The sequence below is a fragment of the Mauremys reevesii genome, linkage group 16 (genome assembly GCF_016161935.1).
Source record: "Mauremys reevesii isolate NIE-2019 linkage group 16, ASM1616193v1, whole genome shotgun sequence".
NCBI lineage: Eukaryota > Metazoa > Chordata > Testudines > Geoemydidae > Mauremys > Mauremys reevesii.
The window spans coordinates 18,860,612-18,878,442 of NC_052638.1; the positions used below are offsets into that span (position 1 = coordinate 18,860,612).

Genomic DNA, 17,831 nt, shown 5'->3' on the forward strand with positions numbered 1-17,831 from the left:
TTGTAACCTTTTTGATCATTCAGGCTCAAAGAAGCCTTGGCTTTTATGACAGCTTGCACCAAAATTGCCCAATTATTTGGGGGCAGGGGGAGGGAGAATCTGAAATCAGTCAGATGTGAGAGACAGGGCACTTGATCTGTGCTCATGGTTTTTCCTTCCCTTCTCCTACCAATATTTTTACAGCTGTTGACATATATTGAGTTACATGTGGCTGTGCCATATCCCCGTGGTATAGTTTCAAAGATCTGTTCACCATAAAGTGTGCTGTTCTCAAGTAAATGACTCTGACTTCAAGAAAGCACAGTAGTTTAAATGTTACTATAAATACAGGAGCTAAGACATTTTAATTATAATTTTTGAGTTATACAGTGCTCTGTAAGTACACTCGGCATTTACAAAAGAATCTGTATGTGCTCAGGTTATTGTGCTCTCTTGTGGATAAGGCAGTAACTACAAGCATCTAATTCTGCTGATACCCTTTCTTTATCTATGTTTGGGAGTTCAGCTGCAAGAGCTAAAGGAGAAATAAAAACAGACAATTCAGCAAAATATTGGCTTTCATACACAGAATTGAGAAGAAATTTGTACTCTATAAGATCTCAGAAATGTTACTTTTATTTTATTGTCTTTTAATGCACCTCAAACTCACATCAGTTAATTAGGGCAGGCTCAGGTTTCAGTATTAGCAGATCTGTCAAGTTTTTGAGACAATCCCAGGGCTTGATTCTGTTGATGCTTACACCGATTTTACACCAGTATAACTCCATTGGCTGTATAGAAGTTACTTCTAATTTATTCTGGTTTAAGCAAGAGGAGAATCAGGTTCCAACTGAGTGCAGGCTTGCTGGGAGCAGATGTAGTGGTATGGAGGCAAGGATGAGCAGCCGAGTTCCTAGGAGTTTTTTAAAAGCACATCGTATTTGTATCTGTCACTGGGTCAAGGTTATTAAGGCTCTTTTACTTAAAAACAACACACACACACACACACACACACACACACACACACACACACACTTTCTCTGAACTTTGTTGTCAATGCAAATACGATTAAATAGAGTAAAGGTTTCCAACCTGTGAAGATGGACAACCAATCCTCTGTATTTGGCAATGGTATATACAGTTGTACTGTAGATATAAGATTAAAGGATTCAGTGATACTGTACCATGGTACTTTGGAGAATTCTGGATTTGAGATCTATCAAATCATGTACCACTAAGGATCCTTAAATTAATTTGTTTTGCTATAGTACCTGCAACAGAGCCATTGTAATGACGATTTCAGTTGTCTTTACTGTGACTACTGCAGCAAAAGCAATTCTCCTAAGCACTGTTAGGGCCTGATCTGAAACTCATCAGAGTCAGTGGAAAGACATCCATTGACTTCAGTGGGCTTTGGACGAGGTCCTTAATGCCGGCTTGGATGCCTTCTTTGCTCATAGCGTGTTTTAGGTGACAGTCTAATAATCAACATTAACTAATATGCTGAATAAATAGAATACATAAAGTAAGTTGTGTATAGTGGGCACTCTTAAATACTTCTACCATTTCTAGTGAAATTCCCATTACATAGAAAGCGAATATTGCTGAAAACAGAACTCTTTCAAAAGTAGAACTTCTCAGTGTGCCACTGTAGACAGCTCTTCCTTTGCCATTAAATTAATCCCCGTGTCACTGGGCTAGAGGAGCACTGTATAATTCCCGTCAAAATATTTTTGAAGCTTCACAGGTAGGAATTGAATACCTGAAACCACCTGCTTGGCTATGTCCTCTGTGGCCTCAGTCCCTCCAAAATCACAATAGAGACTTTTTCCTGCTGTTTTGATTAACAGTGGGAAGAAATATAGGCTGTAGACTGCCAGGAAGGAGTTGAGAGAGTATTTGACCAACTCTCTGTGTCCTTTACTTGATTTGGACTGAAGAAAATGAGGACATACACTTCCTTTATCTGTGACTTTACCTCTCTTGTGAAGTTAACTTTTACATTATGTAGATTGTATATAACAGTGAAGTCCTGAGATGTCTCTCTCACCACCTCTTCATGCTCTGAGTTAAGAGAACAAGGAGACTCCAGTGACTTTCAGAGAATTTTCTTATTCAAATTATTTCTTTGTGGGTGAAATCACAGGTGATTGATCAGAAAGATCAGAATACATTGCAAGTTCCATGTTCCTATATTTGGCCCCAGGGCCAGCTCTACCATTTTTGCCTCCCCAAGCAAAAAAAAATAAAAATAAAATAAAAAGCAGCCCCTCGGACTGCCGCCCGAACTGCCGAAGCAAAAAAAATAATAAAAGAAGCCGCTCAGACTGTCACCCGAACTGCCGAAGCAAAAAAAAAAAAAATAAAAAAAAAGCCGCCTGGGTTGTACCGCCCCAAGAATGGCCAGAATGCTGACCCTTAGCATGTGCCGCCTCAGGCACCTGTTTCCTCCGCTGGTGCCTGGAGCCGGCCCTGTTTGGCCCCTGTGCAGCAGTTCAGAATGGCAAAAGCCTGGATGTTTGTGTTTGCTTTACTGGATGTTTCCTAATTTAATACCTTCATTTGCCTGTACTAGTTAAAATAATCATCTTTAGTGGCTGATTAGATCAACATTTTAATAAAACTCAATTTATATAGACAGATGTAGATGTAGCTATAAATGTATATTTACTACATAAATGTTCCATTAATTGATTTTATGGATGTATTTGGAGTTGAAAATCAAACACAACACGAAAGTACGGCCCAGCACTGCGTGTCTGTTAGCTTGCAATTGATATCTGATTTTGAATAGTTCAAAAGTTGATGCATACAGTCATTAGTGGTTTCCCCTTCGCTGTTCCATCAGTGAGGGATCCCCGTTTAGCTTATTTTCCCAACCCCTTCATTAGAATGTGGTTTCTTCAGCAGAATGATCACAATCTGCTCTGAGAACTGGACAGCAAAGGGTGCTGAAGAAATAATGCTGATGGAACTCTCTCTTGTAACCTGCACGAGCTCAACCGTTTGAGTGTATGGTAGTCTAGAATCATGCCGGTTTAAGGTCTGCTAGGTAGACACAAGAAGTAATTCTTCTGTTGTATTCTGTGCTGATTAGGCCTCAGCTGGAGTATTGTGTCCAGTTCTGGGCATCACATTTCAGGAAGGATGTGGACAAATTGAAGAAAGTCCAGAGAAGAGCTACAAAAATGATTAAAGGTCTAGAAAACATGACCTATGTGGGAAGATTGAAAAAATTGGGTTTGTTTAGTCTGGAGAAGAGAAGACTGAGGGTAGACATAACAGTTTTCAAGTACGTAAAAGGTTGTTACAAGGAGGAGGGACAAAAATTGTTTTTCTTAACCTCTGAGGATAGGACAAGAAGCAATGGGCTTAAATTGTAGCAAGGGAGGTTTAGGTTGGATTTTAGGAAAAACTTCCTGTCAGGGTGGTTAAGCACTGAAATAAATTGCCTAGGGAGGTTGTGGAATCTCCATCACTGAAGATTTTAAGAGCAGGTTAGACAAATACCTGTCAGGAATGGTCTAGATAATATTTAGTTTTGCCATGAGGCAGGGGACTGGACTAGATGACCTCTCAAGGTCCCTTCCAGTCCTATGAATCTATGATTCTAGGCTAACCTAAATTCTCTCACTTTCACTGGAGCTGGAAGGGTCTTCATCAGCATTCCTAAGGAAAAATGGAAGGCTGTATCACATAGGCCTCCTTGTCCTCCTTTTAAATGACTTGTACTTGTCCTTTTTGGTTAAAATAAATTTTAAAATGTGTCTTCTAAGATGCAGACTGACATGTTTCCTTTATGAATTCTTGTGGATTACTATTGATTTTTTACTGTGGTTTTCGAAATCCTACTTCTAAGACTCTTGAGATTTCCCTGCTGCAATAATAATGTATTGTCATTCTTAATATCTCAAATCTTTGACACAATATTCATATTAAACCACACACAAAAAAAACTACATTAGAGTAACACTAAGGGTCTGGTTTGAAACCACCAAAGAAAAGGAAAATCAAAGTCAAGGCTGAAAATGAGGGTTGACACTGGAACTTAGGTATTGCAGCACATTTGTGCTTAGGTATTGCAGCACATTTATGGATGTACAATCACATGCTCCTTAGAGAGCAAGACCTAAGTACAGCAATGGTACCGTGACTTAGAATTTCTTCCTTTGAGAGGAGGGTATTAATGTGGACTACTGGAAGTTACTTTACCATAGTTTTATTATTATAATTTCCATCTACTCTCTCACCTCTTAGACCAGAGTTCTATTAAAAAAAATCCATAAATGCTCCATTTCAACTCAACTGACATAATACAATTCTGCTCCAAATAGGTCTAAGTCAGTAATCAGTTAAATTAATATGTGGCCAAGGTGTTTGGATGTGGGTGGGTGGGTGTTTACAGAGCCTTTTTTGTTTTTTAGCCAAACACAAACAAAAATACTTTGTAACCACACACAGTGTTCATAAATTATATTTTGTTTAAAAGTATGCCTTATGGACCTATGCAGTGTAAACATATTGTCATGGTAGTTATATGCGTTTTGACTACTATAATTAAGGTTATGTCAGGACTTTCATTTTAACCCTGTGTTTTCTCACACACAAAACTTTCTGAAAGATTCTCTTTGAGGGATGAAATTTCCCATGTTTAGTCTCAACCAGGAGGTCTTTTTTTTTCTCTTGCTGAGTTTGAGCATACTTCAGTCATTTATCGTTTTTTTCACTTACACAATGGTGAAACCATGGAGCCTCAGGAGTGCTTGATTGCAAAGGGTAGGGAGATGTCCTAAGTACAAAAAGAGTCATGGAAGGTGTATGCACACAGGGGAGACTTCCAAAGCACATCGATTAATAGATTCCAAGGCCAGAAGGGACCATCTAGTCTGACTTCTGGTTCAACACAGACCATAGAATTTCCCCAAAATAATTCCTAGAGCTGGTCTTTTAGAAAAACATTCATTTTTTATTTTAAACTTTTCAGTAATGGAGACTCCATCACAACCCTTGGTAAATTGTTGCTGGTTCATGCAGGCCTGCATGTGATCTTCAGTTGGTGAAACCCACATAAATACCAGCAAGGAAGCAGAACAGCCGGACAGAACTAAATCAAATAGATTAAATGTGCAGTATTACACACTTAAAGTTACATTAATGTACTTTCAAAAAATGTCTGTAATAAAAGATTTTGAAAAGATGAATTAAAGCACTGGTCCCTTTTTCATTCATTCTTCTCTACCATGTCAAAATGACTTGAAGTAAATAGTTACCAGTTTTTCCTCAGTCAATGTCTACCTCAAGGAACGAATGGGTGAAGTTCGGCCTTGGTGTCAATAAGCACAATTCTATTGAAGTCAGTGGCATTGTGCTCTAGTGCAGAAATTGTCCCACTGATTCTTGATGGTCACCAAAAAATGAAGTGAATCTGTGTAATGTTATGTAAATTCTCAATATGAGAAAAGATTGGAAATCGTAATATTATCACTCCACTTTTCAAAGGTGTAACAATTTTTCAATTAAATTCTTATTGTAAAGGAGAGAGGAAGTTACAGATTCAACAAAAAACATTATTTGCCTCTGGAGAAGTGGTTAGTAGCTTTCACTGAACTCATTGATCAATGGGATTGGTTAACATACTAGAAAAAGTAAGTAAATGAAACTTAGACTCGTTATCCAATTGTTAGGTATTTTAGTCCACCATGAATCATTTTTCCCTCATTTATGCCACAATCCCAAATATGTAATAAAAATATTTTGAAAAGAAGATATTTGCAGTAACTACCTGTCAGAGTGTACTATCTGTCTAAGTATCAGAGGAGTAGCCGTGTGAGTCTGGATCTGTAAAAAGCAGCAAAGAGTCCTGTGGCACCTTATAGACTAACAGACGTACTGGAGCATGAGCTTTCGTGGGTGAATACCCACTTCGTCGGATGCATGTAGTGGAAATTTCCAGAGGCAGGTATATATAAGAGTCAGGCTAGAGATAATAAGGTTAGTTCAATCAGGGAGTCTACGTTTATTTTGAAAATACAAAGAAGAGCTTGTCAAAGTTAACCACTAATAAGCTGCAAAACTCTTTCCTAAAACCATTTGTCATGGAGTCCCTGGGCAATGCTCTGGAACTGCTCCCCACAAAGCCAGTCAGGACTTCGGTGAGCCTCCTCTCCCTTGGAGCAGACTGTCTTCAGGGCAAGAAGCTCACATGGCTTCACCTCCCTGGGTCTGACCTTGGAGCATTCAGCATATGCCCCTCCATGCACTTCCTAAAGCAAGTCCGCCCAGGCGGGGTCCTGGGGAGGCCAGAGGGTCCTGCACGCACCCCCACTTCAGAGTCAGACGTGACTCTTAGCCAGCCAGTAAAACAGAGGTTTATTAGATGACAGGAACACGGTCTAAAACACAACTTGTTGGTACAGAGAACGGGACCCCTCAGCCAGGTCCATTCTGGGGTCCAGCGAGCCAGACTAGCCCGTCTGCCCTCACTTCACATCCCCAGCCAGCTCCAAATTGAAACCCCCTCCAGCCCCTCCTTTCTGGCCTTTGTCTCTTTCCCGGGCCAGGAGGTCACCTGATCTCTTTGTTCAGCTTTAGCCATCCCCTTGCAGGGGGGAAGGGCCCCGGCCATTTGTTGCGAGGAGACAGAGTGTCGGCTATTTATGCACACTGGAGACTTAAGGATGCATAGGGGAAACTGAGGCACCCACATGGTATTCAGAGGAAACATTAAGAACAGTCCCACTTCGTCACACCATTAGCGAGAGGTTGAGAAATATACCGGGTAAACCCCACAAGCTGCTGTGTTGTTTTCCATTTCTCAAAATGCACAACAAATCACATTACAGTGGATTTGGTATTCAAGAGGGGGGAAATAAGTTTGTCTTGTTAGAAACTGTGTTTGTGAGTAGTCAGCCTTTCATCTGAGTTAGAAACCCCTGAAAACTAGGATTCAGATTGAAATGAATTATAGTTACATAAATTAGAATCATTGGCTTCATTCCTATCCTCTTGGTTAAGAAGATGATAATATCTTGATCTTATCGCACTTTTCAGCCTTAGATCCCAGAGCACTTTACAAATCTACAGTGCTGTGTCTAGTAGGTCACACAACCTACCCCAATATGGAGGGTTAAAAGCAGCTCAGAAAATGGGAGACTGTGTTTTATGCATATGTTATTAGACTCTCAAATTGTCACAAATAGATTTACATTGAAAGTGAAGAAACAAACTAAAAAAGAATTGGTTTATTTCCTTTGTGATGAAGCAAATTAATTTTGATTTAAAAGCAATCAGTAGGTAATCCTAGAGCCTACTTAAGTATCCAAAAGCCATTAGCTACCTTATTAATCTATGTCAAAACAAGGTTTCTTTGGGACTGCCCCCAGGGGTTTGCAGAACTAGCCCCTAACCTAGTAACACAGGACACGAGGTGCTGATCAGCCCCAGTAAGGTGCTGAGTCCTCTCAGATCCCATTACATTCAACAGGAATTAAGGGGCCTCTTAAAAAGCCAAATTCTAGTGTAATGGTAGGCAAAACATCTGATCCTTTGAGCTGCTGCAACTCACTATTCAGGATGAGATGGTGTGTTGTACAGTATTTAGAAACCAGCCTTGCAGAGAGGTTTTTATTATTAAATTGCACCCAGATTACCAAAATGTAGCCAAGTATATGAGCGCTCTCTTTTAGTCACTACAACTTTAGCAGTGGGATGAATGTCAAAGGAAATATTTGGTGACAGTTCCTTGTGACCCAGATTTTATAGAAGTCTCTTATAAAATAATCTTTCAGTGAACACTACTCACATACATATCCTAAGAACCACCTCATCCCCATGAATCTAAAGCCAGAACTAAAGCTGCTGTTCACTGGAAGATCTGTGACTTTCTATCTGAGAATTTTTGTCTTGTTTGATAGTTCATTCTTTGTGCCCTGCAGATCCATTTTGAATCATCTGAAGCAGGAATAAATCTATTACAATAACTACTACTTTTTTAAAAATATAAGATGGATCTGTGAAGAGGTTTTAAAAAGTAAAAATGAAAGGCTGAAGTTGTAAGGCAAACCTGTTCACTGGACAAACCTGCAATGCAGTAAATAATAACCCCAGAGGTGAAAGACAGCCTATTCTAGAAAAAAGGCAATGGAAAAGACTTTTGTGTGTGTGTGAGGGGGTAGGTCTAGGGGAGAACAGATCCTTTATTCTTTGGTAACTTTTCTGATTTTAAATGTGTGCTTGTCTGGTCATAAGGACCAAGGTCATTCCTACTGCTCGGGGCCTAGGCTTTGTGCCTGCATTGGCGGTCGCTTCTCTCCTCTCTCTCCTTTTCCTCCCTCCCTCTATCTCTCCTTTTCTTTTTCTCCTGAGGTGCAGATGGCCACATTTGCAGGTTAACTGGAACAGCTGGAGGCGCATTATTAGCTTCCTGCTGCTAACTCATATTTGCTTAGATTTTTTTTTTTTAACAGCAACATAATTTACAACTAGTAGGCCAGTGACAAAGCTGGCATGTTCTAAATCCGCATCAGATTTATGTAATGCTGTTGCTTATCAGTGAATGAAGTCATAATTATTACTTTGTACCATTAAATAGCATAAATATATAAACTGTTATACAAATTGCAGTGAATGTTTCCTCTAGGGAGCTCTAGACAAAATTTTAATGTAGTGCATTTGTCTGCGGTGGCAGTTTCTATGGTATATAATAATGTTGATAAATTTTACTGTAGCAAGTGACATTTTATAACATTAATCTTGGTGGTAAAAATCTGACGAATATCACAGCTATACTGGTGGGTGCAGTAAGAATGAGAGCTTTTGACACCAGCTGAATCAATTTTAATACTATTTTTTTTTTAAATTTCCAAACATGAGTATTGTGCACAGATGACAGATCCTTAGCTGGGCTTGAAGATGACTCAGGCAAGCATTAGAGCACCAGACACTGGGGAACTTTCCTTGATGATGGTGATAATTAATTTTAAAAAATCCTGACTGATCAATATATTGTTTTGAAATGCAAAAAGAAAAAATCCAAAAGACACAATAATGAACATAAAATCCTTACCAGTTATTTAAACTCTGTGCATGTGTGCGTGTGATAAAGACCCTGTAATAATTAGATATACAACACCTGGACTCAAATGCTATTTCAGATGTCTAACATGCAGATGCATGGCTTGCTAGAGTTATTACTGTCGATACTGACTGCTGCTGAAAAGCTTTGCTGACAGAAGTTGAGCAGCCTCACTGGGGTGTGTTACCGGTGAGTGTGCAACCACAATCTTGTGTGTGTGAAATTGAAACACAATGTCTCTTAAAGTAAGGAAGTAAATTTGAATTCCAAGAGTTATGAATCCTTTTTTTTTTCATTTGCACCTCCCCTCTGATTGGGCCCATGGTGTAGCAAGAACAGATCAATATTTCTAATATTTATAAAAGAATCTTCTGGTGGTGGTGTGTGTTTTGAGTCACTTTAAACACTGTTTTTACTAATGTTTTCAAAGACTGAAGCCACGATGTTGCAAACACTTAAGCACGTACTTAATTTTGTTACCATGAATGCAGCGCACTGTAGTAAAGTTAAGCCTTTGTGTAATTGCTAGTTTGCAGGTTTGGGGCCTTCATCATTTGGGTGCACACCTGCTTCCACTGAAGTCGCATGCAGGATTGGGTCCATAATTGATAAATACTGAAGTCAGCCAGTCTGATTTCTTTTCCCACAGAAGTATGCCTTGTTTTGAGGGAGAGGAGTGGCACTTAAGGATTATTACAATAACACATGCTGTATATATTCTGCCAGCTGTACAAGGACAGACTGTCCTTTTTATTCGTGGAAATAAACACAATGTTCAGAAACAATGGGCCTGATCCTGCAGGTCTTACTGGGGCAAAACTCAAATGACTGTCAATGGGAGTCTTGTCTGAGTTACGACAAGGGGCTAAATCCTTCTGTCCACTGCTGTGGGTGGAGGAAATAAAAACCTGGCAGATGCAAAGTCAGGGGAGCGTAAAGGGAAGGGAGAGTCAGTCTGGCATCTCTCTGGCATCATATCCCTCTGTCTGGAAAGCCAACCACATGAACAGGGTGGGGAGGGTGCAGACGATGAGTGTGGTTAGGAGGAAGGGTACAGTACATGCATCGTACACCTCACCCAGAAACCAGTAGAGAACCAGCTGAAAATGTAATACAGACTCAGGCTCTAGTAGCTAGTGTTTTTCCCATCCACTGCTCTGGAACCCCCTTTAGGGGATGATGAGGGGAAAGAGATGCTAGCAGGGGGCAAACTCCTGCCGACTCAGGGGACAGGATGCAAGAAGGCAGCCTGTGGCTGGCCCTGACTTCTGGCTGTTCCCCTGAGATCTGCTGAGCCCTTTGCTCATTCTGCAGTGGGAAGGGGAATGATGTGGTGGAGAGTCTGTGATGGGGACCCCTGTAAAGCTTCCTGTCTCCTCTATAGGCTGTGCGAGGGAGCGATCAGGCCTGATTTAGATTGGCAGGATTTTGCCTTATATAATTGTTTAGATCAAATAAAAAAGTGTTGCATGCATCTGTGCAAAAATTTTATATTCCTGGCAAAGAAATGATGTTGCTGGTGCTCAATTGTCTGTGTATTAATTATTCACGTGACTCCACTATTAAATAAAAATGCTAAGATGCTTCAGATGTCACTCAGTCTTTAACAGGACAGCTGTCAAACGCAGGTAAATCTATTCCATCCACACTATATGGATCATGGTGCAGAAAATAATTTAATGCATGAAACTGTAAAATATCCATTAAGGCAGCAATTTCTGTAACAAGCAAACTTGACTGAAATATTTAGTGTAAAATCTTGATGAAATAAACAATTTCCCCCCCTTTTTGCAACTTGACATGAAATAGCAATGAATGATACAGTCTTTTGACTGATCATAAAGCAAAATAAGATATAAGAAAAGCATTATGTTTGTAACACAGTGAGCGTCGCTGTTTAGCTCAGTCACTTCACTACTTTATTATTGAATAATCAAAATTTCTCATCAAGCATGCAATAATTTCATGCATTTCAGTGCCACAAATGTTTTTTTACCACAGAACTTAATGTTATTTTTTTAAATAGCTTCAGTTTTCTTCACAAGAGCATGGATACAGCCCCTCCTCCTGAATTTGTTTTTTCTAGGGATTCCACCACCTTAGGAAAGTTTCCATGGTAATGAAGGACAGTGTACTTTTAAAATTGAATCTAATTCTCTGAATGTTTTAGCTTCTTTTGGATAAATTTGTTTTTCTGTTAATTGTGTGGTTGGTTGTGTTTTGTTTTTGTTGTGTTTTTCAATCCGTGACACAGCTGTGAAGACATTGTGTATGGAGCTATAAAGTTGAAATCCTGTCCCATTGACTTAAGTGGAACCATTCACTCCTGGTATTCTAATCTTGAAAACTTTTAGGTATGTGTATACATGTCCCTTCAGAGCAGTGGTTTTCAAACCATAGGTCGCGACCCAGCCTGGGGTCACGGAATGGAAGGCACTGGATCTCGGCAGCTCTGGTCAGCACCACCGACTGGGACGTTAAAAGTCCTGTTGACGGTACTGCCTGGCTAAGGCAGGCTAGTCCCTACCTGTTCTGACACTGCTCTGTGCCCCGGAAGCGGCCAGCAGCGGGTCTGGCTCCCAGGGGGTGGGGCATGGGGCTCTGTGCACTGTCCCCACCCTGAGCACCGGCTCCTCACTCTTATTGGCCGGGAAATGGCCAATGGGAGCTGGGGGACAGTGCCTGCGGGCAAGAGCCACATGGAGCCGCTTGCGTGCCTCCTCCTAGGAGTTGGACCTGCTGCTGGCCGCTTCCAGGGCGCAGCGTGGTCCACGGTACCAGGACAGGTGGGAAGCCTGCCTCTGCACCCTGGCTGCGCTGCTGACTGGGAGCCGCTGGAGGTAAGCCTGCACCCCAATCCCTAGCCCTGAGCCCCCCCAAGCCAGAGACCCTTCCTGTACCCCAAACCCCTCATCCCCAGCCCCACCCCAGAGCCCTGACCCCCACCCGCAGCCCTGACCCAGCCCAGAGCCCTCTTCCACACCCCAACCCCCTCATCCCCAGCTCTGTTGGGTCGCGGGCATCAACAATGTTCTTCAACTGGGTCTCCAGAAAAAAAGTTTGAAAACCACTGCTTTAGACAGTCCTCCTCTACGTCACTAATGGATCTCTGAGTGCCTAGATTTACCCCTACCTTAACCCCCCTCTACCAGCCATATATTTTTTCCTGACACGCTTTTTTTAGGCAAGGAGAAGTGGATGGAATTCATTGAAGAGCCAGTCCACAGCTCTCTCTTTAATAGACTGGTAACAGTTGAGCAGTTTGAGGAATTCTTCCCCTCTGGGGAGTGAGTCCTTTGTTTCTCATGTAGCATGAGGAGCAAGAGGCTGAAATCAGAAATCCAGGCTTGTCTCCATATGACAGTTTAGGTCCCTGTCACTAAGAAAGCCCACGTGTGTTGACTGGATACAGATTGTAGTCCAGTATCATCTATTGCAGGTTTTATGCTTTTTGAAATTTCTGAAGTCAGTATCGCTTAAAATGTTGACAGGGGCCTTCTTAAATCCCGTAGTCCTGAGAGAGCTCATGATGCTGGTGTTGGTTCTGCTGCACTGTTCTTTTACAATATAAAACATAAAATATTAGCACTTGTGCATACAAGCTATTTGAAAGAGCATAAAATGTCAGTTGACAGAGCAGTCTGCCATACAAATCCTCCATATCCCAAACCGTTCCCACTCCGTGCTAGGGCTGTGAGACTATTTTACCCAGAATCCATCTGTGAGGATTTGGGTTCCATTACACCGGTTAGCATTAGCCCCTGTTCAAAACCTGTTAGCAAGACTGGCTTGATGATGGTGGTATAGCCTACTCTTTCCTTATCTTTGAGAGGGTCTCCTGACCAATGCTCCATTTTGCTCCATTGTCACATTGGTGTCTCTCTCTCCATTATCTTTAGAGGACACCAGATAACGCTGCTTGCAGACCAGGTCATTAAACACATTTTGAAGAGCTGTCATATTCAGGGCCGGCTCCAGGTTTTCTGCTGCCCAAAGCGGGAACAAAAAAAGAAAAAGAAAAGCTGATCGGCAGCACTTCGGCAGCTGCTCAATCACGCCGCTCCATTCTTCGGCGGCAGTTCAGTGGCGGGTCCTTCACTCCCTCTCTTCCTCTTCGGCGGCAGCTCAAAGGGGAAGAGAGGGACTGAGGGACCCATCGCCGAATTCCCGCCGAAGACCCGGATGTGCCGCCCCACTAACAGACGGAGTGCCACCACTTTGTATTGGCCGCCCCAAGCACCTGCTTCTTTCGCTGGTGCCTGGAACCGACCCTGGTCATATTGATAAGGGCTAGCAAGTTTTGAATGTGCCCCCTTCTCAAAATTGGCACCTTCCAGTAAATGTTTGTACCAATGCATTATTGCTTGTGCCTGGGTTAAAAAAGAATTAATCTTTTGGCTGCTGTTATAGCTCTTAAGAACCAGCGTTTCTCATAATGCACCTCAGGAAATATTGACTCAGCAAAAAGGATTGTTTATTTCTGATGCATTGAAGAAAGTCATCTTAGTTTGTGTCTGAATTATTGTAATGGTTCATTTACCTTGCAGTGTAGTGAATTCAGGCAACCTCTGTTGACACTAGTATATTTTTAAATCATGCAGAGTAACTCATGGGTACCACCAGACTAATTTATACCTCAAGAGGTTAAAGAAAAGTATTAAAGATTTTGCAAGACTGTCTACTTAGATGGATTAGATTTCTGATCTGGATATAATTTTTGCGTCCTGAAACTGGGACCTGGATGAGGGGATTGGGCTGTATTGTAATGAATAAACGCACAATCCAGACATTCCACATCTCATGTAGATTATGTTTTGTGGAATAATCTGTGCATGGGTCAACGTAAGGCTGTGGCCAACTAGAACACAGGCCCTCGTTACGTTAACTTTTGCAAAGCTAATGTACATCTGTGTCTGTACTGAAAGCACTTACGCCTAAATTTGGCAAGTGATTTTTTTTTCAGCTACTGTAAATAGCTCCTCTTTACAGACCATAATAAAGTATTTGTGTAATGCTCCGTTTAATGTTTTAAGTGGACATTAAATACAAATGTATATTCTAATAGCCCAGTATTATTTCTATGTGGTCAATAAGAGCACAAAGCTGACTATCCCCATCACACCCATTACTGTGTACAGTACTTAGTTACATTTGAAAAATGAGATATTGTTCTGTCAGCTTTTTTTCCTGTGCTTGCTTGCTGGATGTGAACACAGTGTGTGGCCCTTACGAAACAATTACTTACAAAACCCAGCCATTGTGTCACACTTTGGTAACACTAGTATGGTTATTGCTAGAAGTAAAATGTCTAACCTAGGTCTCCGGTGCTTGCGGCCTTGTGTGTTATTGCTTTGAGCTGGTGTATAACTAATCGTATTTGGAAGGTGTAGGTGTTATATTGTCCACTGAAGCATGTTCCTGTTGCATTAAAGCATCATAGTGTTTTTTAAACCGGATAAAAGAGGTTTTCATCCAGGGTCGATTATTGGTCTGATGTACAGAGAGAACGTGAAGAATATTTCAGTGGTAATGAGGGCCTCTTTGGGAGAGTGTTGACACCTCACTTATAACACTGCTTCAGTTGATTTTCAAAGATACATTTTGCAGTGCCCACAGTTGAACTGAAGTAAGCCTCAGTACCTGTGAATACTTATAAATATATTGCAGAGTCGATTTTTGTGCATTTTGTATGGTGTCTTCAGTTACATTGATTTGGAAGCTAGTGCATATTTTCCCCAATCCCTCTTAAGGCTGCGCACTCATACTAGAGCTTCATCATTATGTAAACTGGCACAATAGGATTTGCTCCCATAGACACCTCTCCAGCCAACATAAAGACAGGAGGCAGCTTGAGCTAGTTGGATTCAGCTCCAGATCAGGGAAGCCATTCTACATTGGTGGGGGTTAGTGAGGAGGAGGAAATGTGCTTCACAATTACATGTATTCTTCCAGGGGAATTGACGTTTAACCCTACAACCATGGGTGTCTGGCCAGGATGCATGGCAGGATTGAGAGGGTTGCAGTATCACTGAAGATAAAACACGAGGAAAACCATTTTTGAATTTACTCTTTGTGTATTGGGGCCTTTTATGATTCATCAGTAAGTAAATATAAGCTAAGGGAGTGATTTGTTTCTAACAAGCTTATAAAATACTAGAGTCATTTGTGAGTTTATTGGAGTGCTGATTATAAACATTCCCTCATGCACACTCCTTTATATCAAATTAACATTCAAAATACAAATATTATATCTTTGAATATTTCTGTAATCTCTTCCCAAGTGTTTGAATTCTGCACAATGAGAAACTATCTACGGTATGTCATGAAGAACGGTTGATTGCCCTGCAACTATTTTGTACCCATTATTCATTTGTGGTGCATTTATTTTGCACATGCTGCTTGTGTGAACCGTTCCACACTCTAGCTTTTCATTTATTGATACAACATATAATTGGTGCTCATCTGACTGCAAAGATTCAACTGTTCCCTGTGCCACACTGCCTGCATATGGCTTCTTAGGTTGTACATTAGAACTATTGGGAACAGCTAACCTTGTGAATGGAATAGGTATCCTGGTGCAGACCTGTCTTGCTTCAGAGAGCCTTTGGCCTGATCTTCCCAGTGGGATTTGTGTGTAAAGGCTGCACCTGAGGCATGATGGGTCTCGTAAAGCACTCTAGAGAGAAGTGGAATTCTGGAGAAGTGGAATCATGGCCTGTAGCCTAGCTAGAAATGTAGTCCAGGTCTCTCTCTTTCCCTTTGTGCTCTAAGGCCTGGTCTACACTGAAGGGGGTTCGATCTAAGATACGCAACTTCAGCTACGAGAATAGCATAGCTAAAGTCGACGTATCTTAGATCAACTTACCTCCCGTCCTCACGGCGCGGGATCGACGGCCACGGCTCCCCCGTCGACTCCACTTCTGCCTCGCGCCCTGGTGGAGTTCCGGAGTCGACAGCAGAGCATTTGGGGATCAATTTATCACGTCTAGACAAGACGCGATAAATTGATCCCCGATAGATCAATCGCTACCGGCCAATCCGGCAGGTAGTGTGGACGTACCCAACACACTTACTGCTATTAAACAGAGGGGGGAAGAAAGAAACTCTTAAAAATTGGCATCGTCTGCAGTTAGTCTCCTTAGGTCTCGATCCTCATACCCAATACCATTTGAGCAAGCAATGATTTAGCTTATTCATAAGAACTCCTAAGTAGCTGAGTAGTTAAGATTCTCTGTACAATAAATTTAAAAATTAAATATACTATACACTATGGGATGGAGTGTTGTCTTGTATTTAGAACTGGGGAATTGGAAAACAGGGTGTAGCGAGCGAAGACTCACCAGCACGGCACCTCCTGTTGGTCGTCTTGGGAATTAGCTCTCCAGCGTATGGAGTGCCTTCTGCAGGCTGGTGTCTCGTCTGCCGCTGGCCCCATGTCCCTCCCAGACCCCAGTGCCCTTTACCTCGGGGTTCTGCCCCAGCAGTACCCCCACTCCCTGGGTCTCCCCTCCCAGGGGAACCCGCAACCCTCTAAAACCACCTGGCCTCAGTGGCTACTGCCAGTCATCATCTATCCCCTGCTCACTGGGGCAGACTGCATCTGTAATGGCCACTCATCATTAGCAAGGGGTTAGGACCTGCTGCCTCTGCCTAAGGCCAGGCTGCAGCCTCTGCAACCCCAGTACCTATTTTTGCTTTTTTGCAAGACCCGCAGCCTGGGGGTTTACTAGGCTGGAGTTCCCCAGCTCCTCTTGCCTTTCCCCAGCTCTGCTCTGTTCCATGTACCCTGATCTCCCAGGCAGCCAGGTCCTTCTCCCTCCAAGGCTGGAGAGAGATTCCTCCAGCTTCTGGCCCACAGCCCTCTTATCAGGGCCAGCTGGGCCCTTATGGAGCTGGCCACAGCTGTGGCTGCTACTCCAATCAGCCTAGCTTGGCTGTTTTAATCCCTGTTCTCCAGGAGTGGGGCAGCTGCCTCACTACATGGAGCTTCTGGGTATTGTTCTTGGTTCTGCTACTGACTTGATATATGTCCTTGGGAAAGTCGTTTAACTTCCTTGTACCTCTGTATAATTTTATCTGACTGTCCTTTTATTTTAGGCCCCACCCTAAGAAGAGGATAGCCATGCTAGGGCCAGTGAATGTACTGAATGATACATTGTCACATATTTCTCCTCTCATGGTTCTTTTGTTTTTTAGTAGGAACCTACTGTGCACCACATTATGCATTAGCAAACCAGGAACCCAGAAGAAACATTAAGTTAAAATACAATGATCATCAATAAGAAGTCAGCATTTGCCAATAGTCACCACACAGTAGACCAGAGATACATCTATCTGCTGAAAAGGAAACAGCTCTGGTAACTGTAGGCTGTCTATAGGCAAAAGTTAACGTTTTAAATGGCAGATACTAGAGTAGTATTAGTCGAGGACTACCTTGCAAGATTGTCTTCCCCTAGTCATTTTCTTTTAACCTGGTTGTACGTTAACTCTTTTTTCCAAGACTAGAAGAGGGTCAAAATCCTCTTGAGATCAGCATTTCATCTTCCTTTAATTGAACAAAAAGGAAGGCTGTCCTCAATACTCTACTCTAGAATACTTTCTGCTGGAGCCCATCTGTATCCTCTAAAACTTCCTATTCTTCAATACACCAGTTTGTGTAGGTCTTCCTTTGGGGATTGGAAGGCTTGTCCAGACACGTAAAATGAAAAGACGGTGGCTGTTTTGCTTAAAAATTTAAAGAAATAAAACCAAACTGTTTATCTTCTTCAGTGAGAATGTA

At 41.9% G+C, this 17,831-nt stretch overlaps 1 protein-coding gene across 12 annotated transcripts in view; it reads left to right on the forward strand.

Moving 5' to 3' along the window:
- Positions 1 to 17,831, forward strand: part of ZNF423 (zinc finger protein 423) — a 402,730-nt gene that overhangs the window by 344,516 nt on the left and 40,383 nt on the right. Inside the window, exon 8 of one of the 12 annotated variants that reach the window (XM_039503481.1) lies at positions 4,964 to 5,084. The exons of the other annotated variants lie outside the window; for them this stretch is intronic. Coding sequence (XP_039359415.1) covers positions 4,964 to 5,025 — 62 coding nt within the window. The 3' untranslated portion in view covers positions 5,026 to 5,084. Of the gene's footprint in view, positions 1 to 4,963; positions 5,085 to 17,831 lie in introns of those variants that run through there. 12 annotated transcript variants of the gene reach the window in all.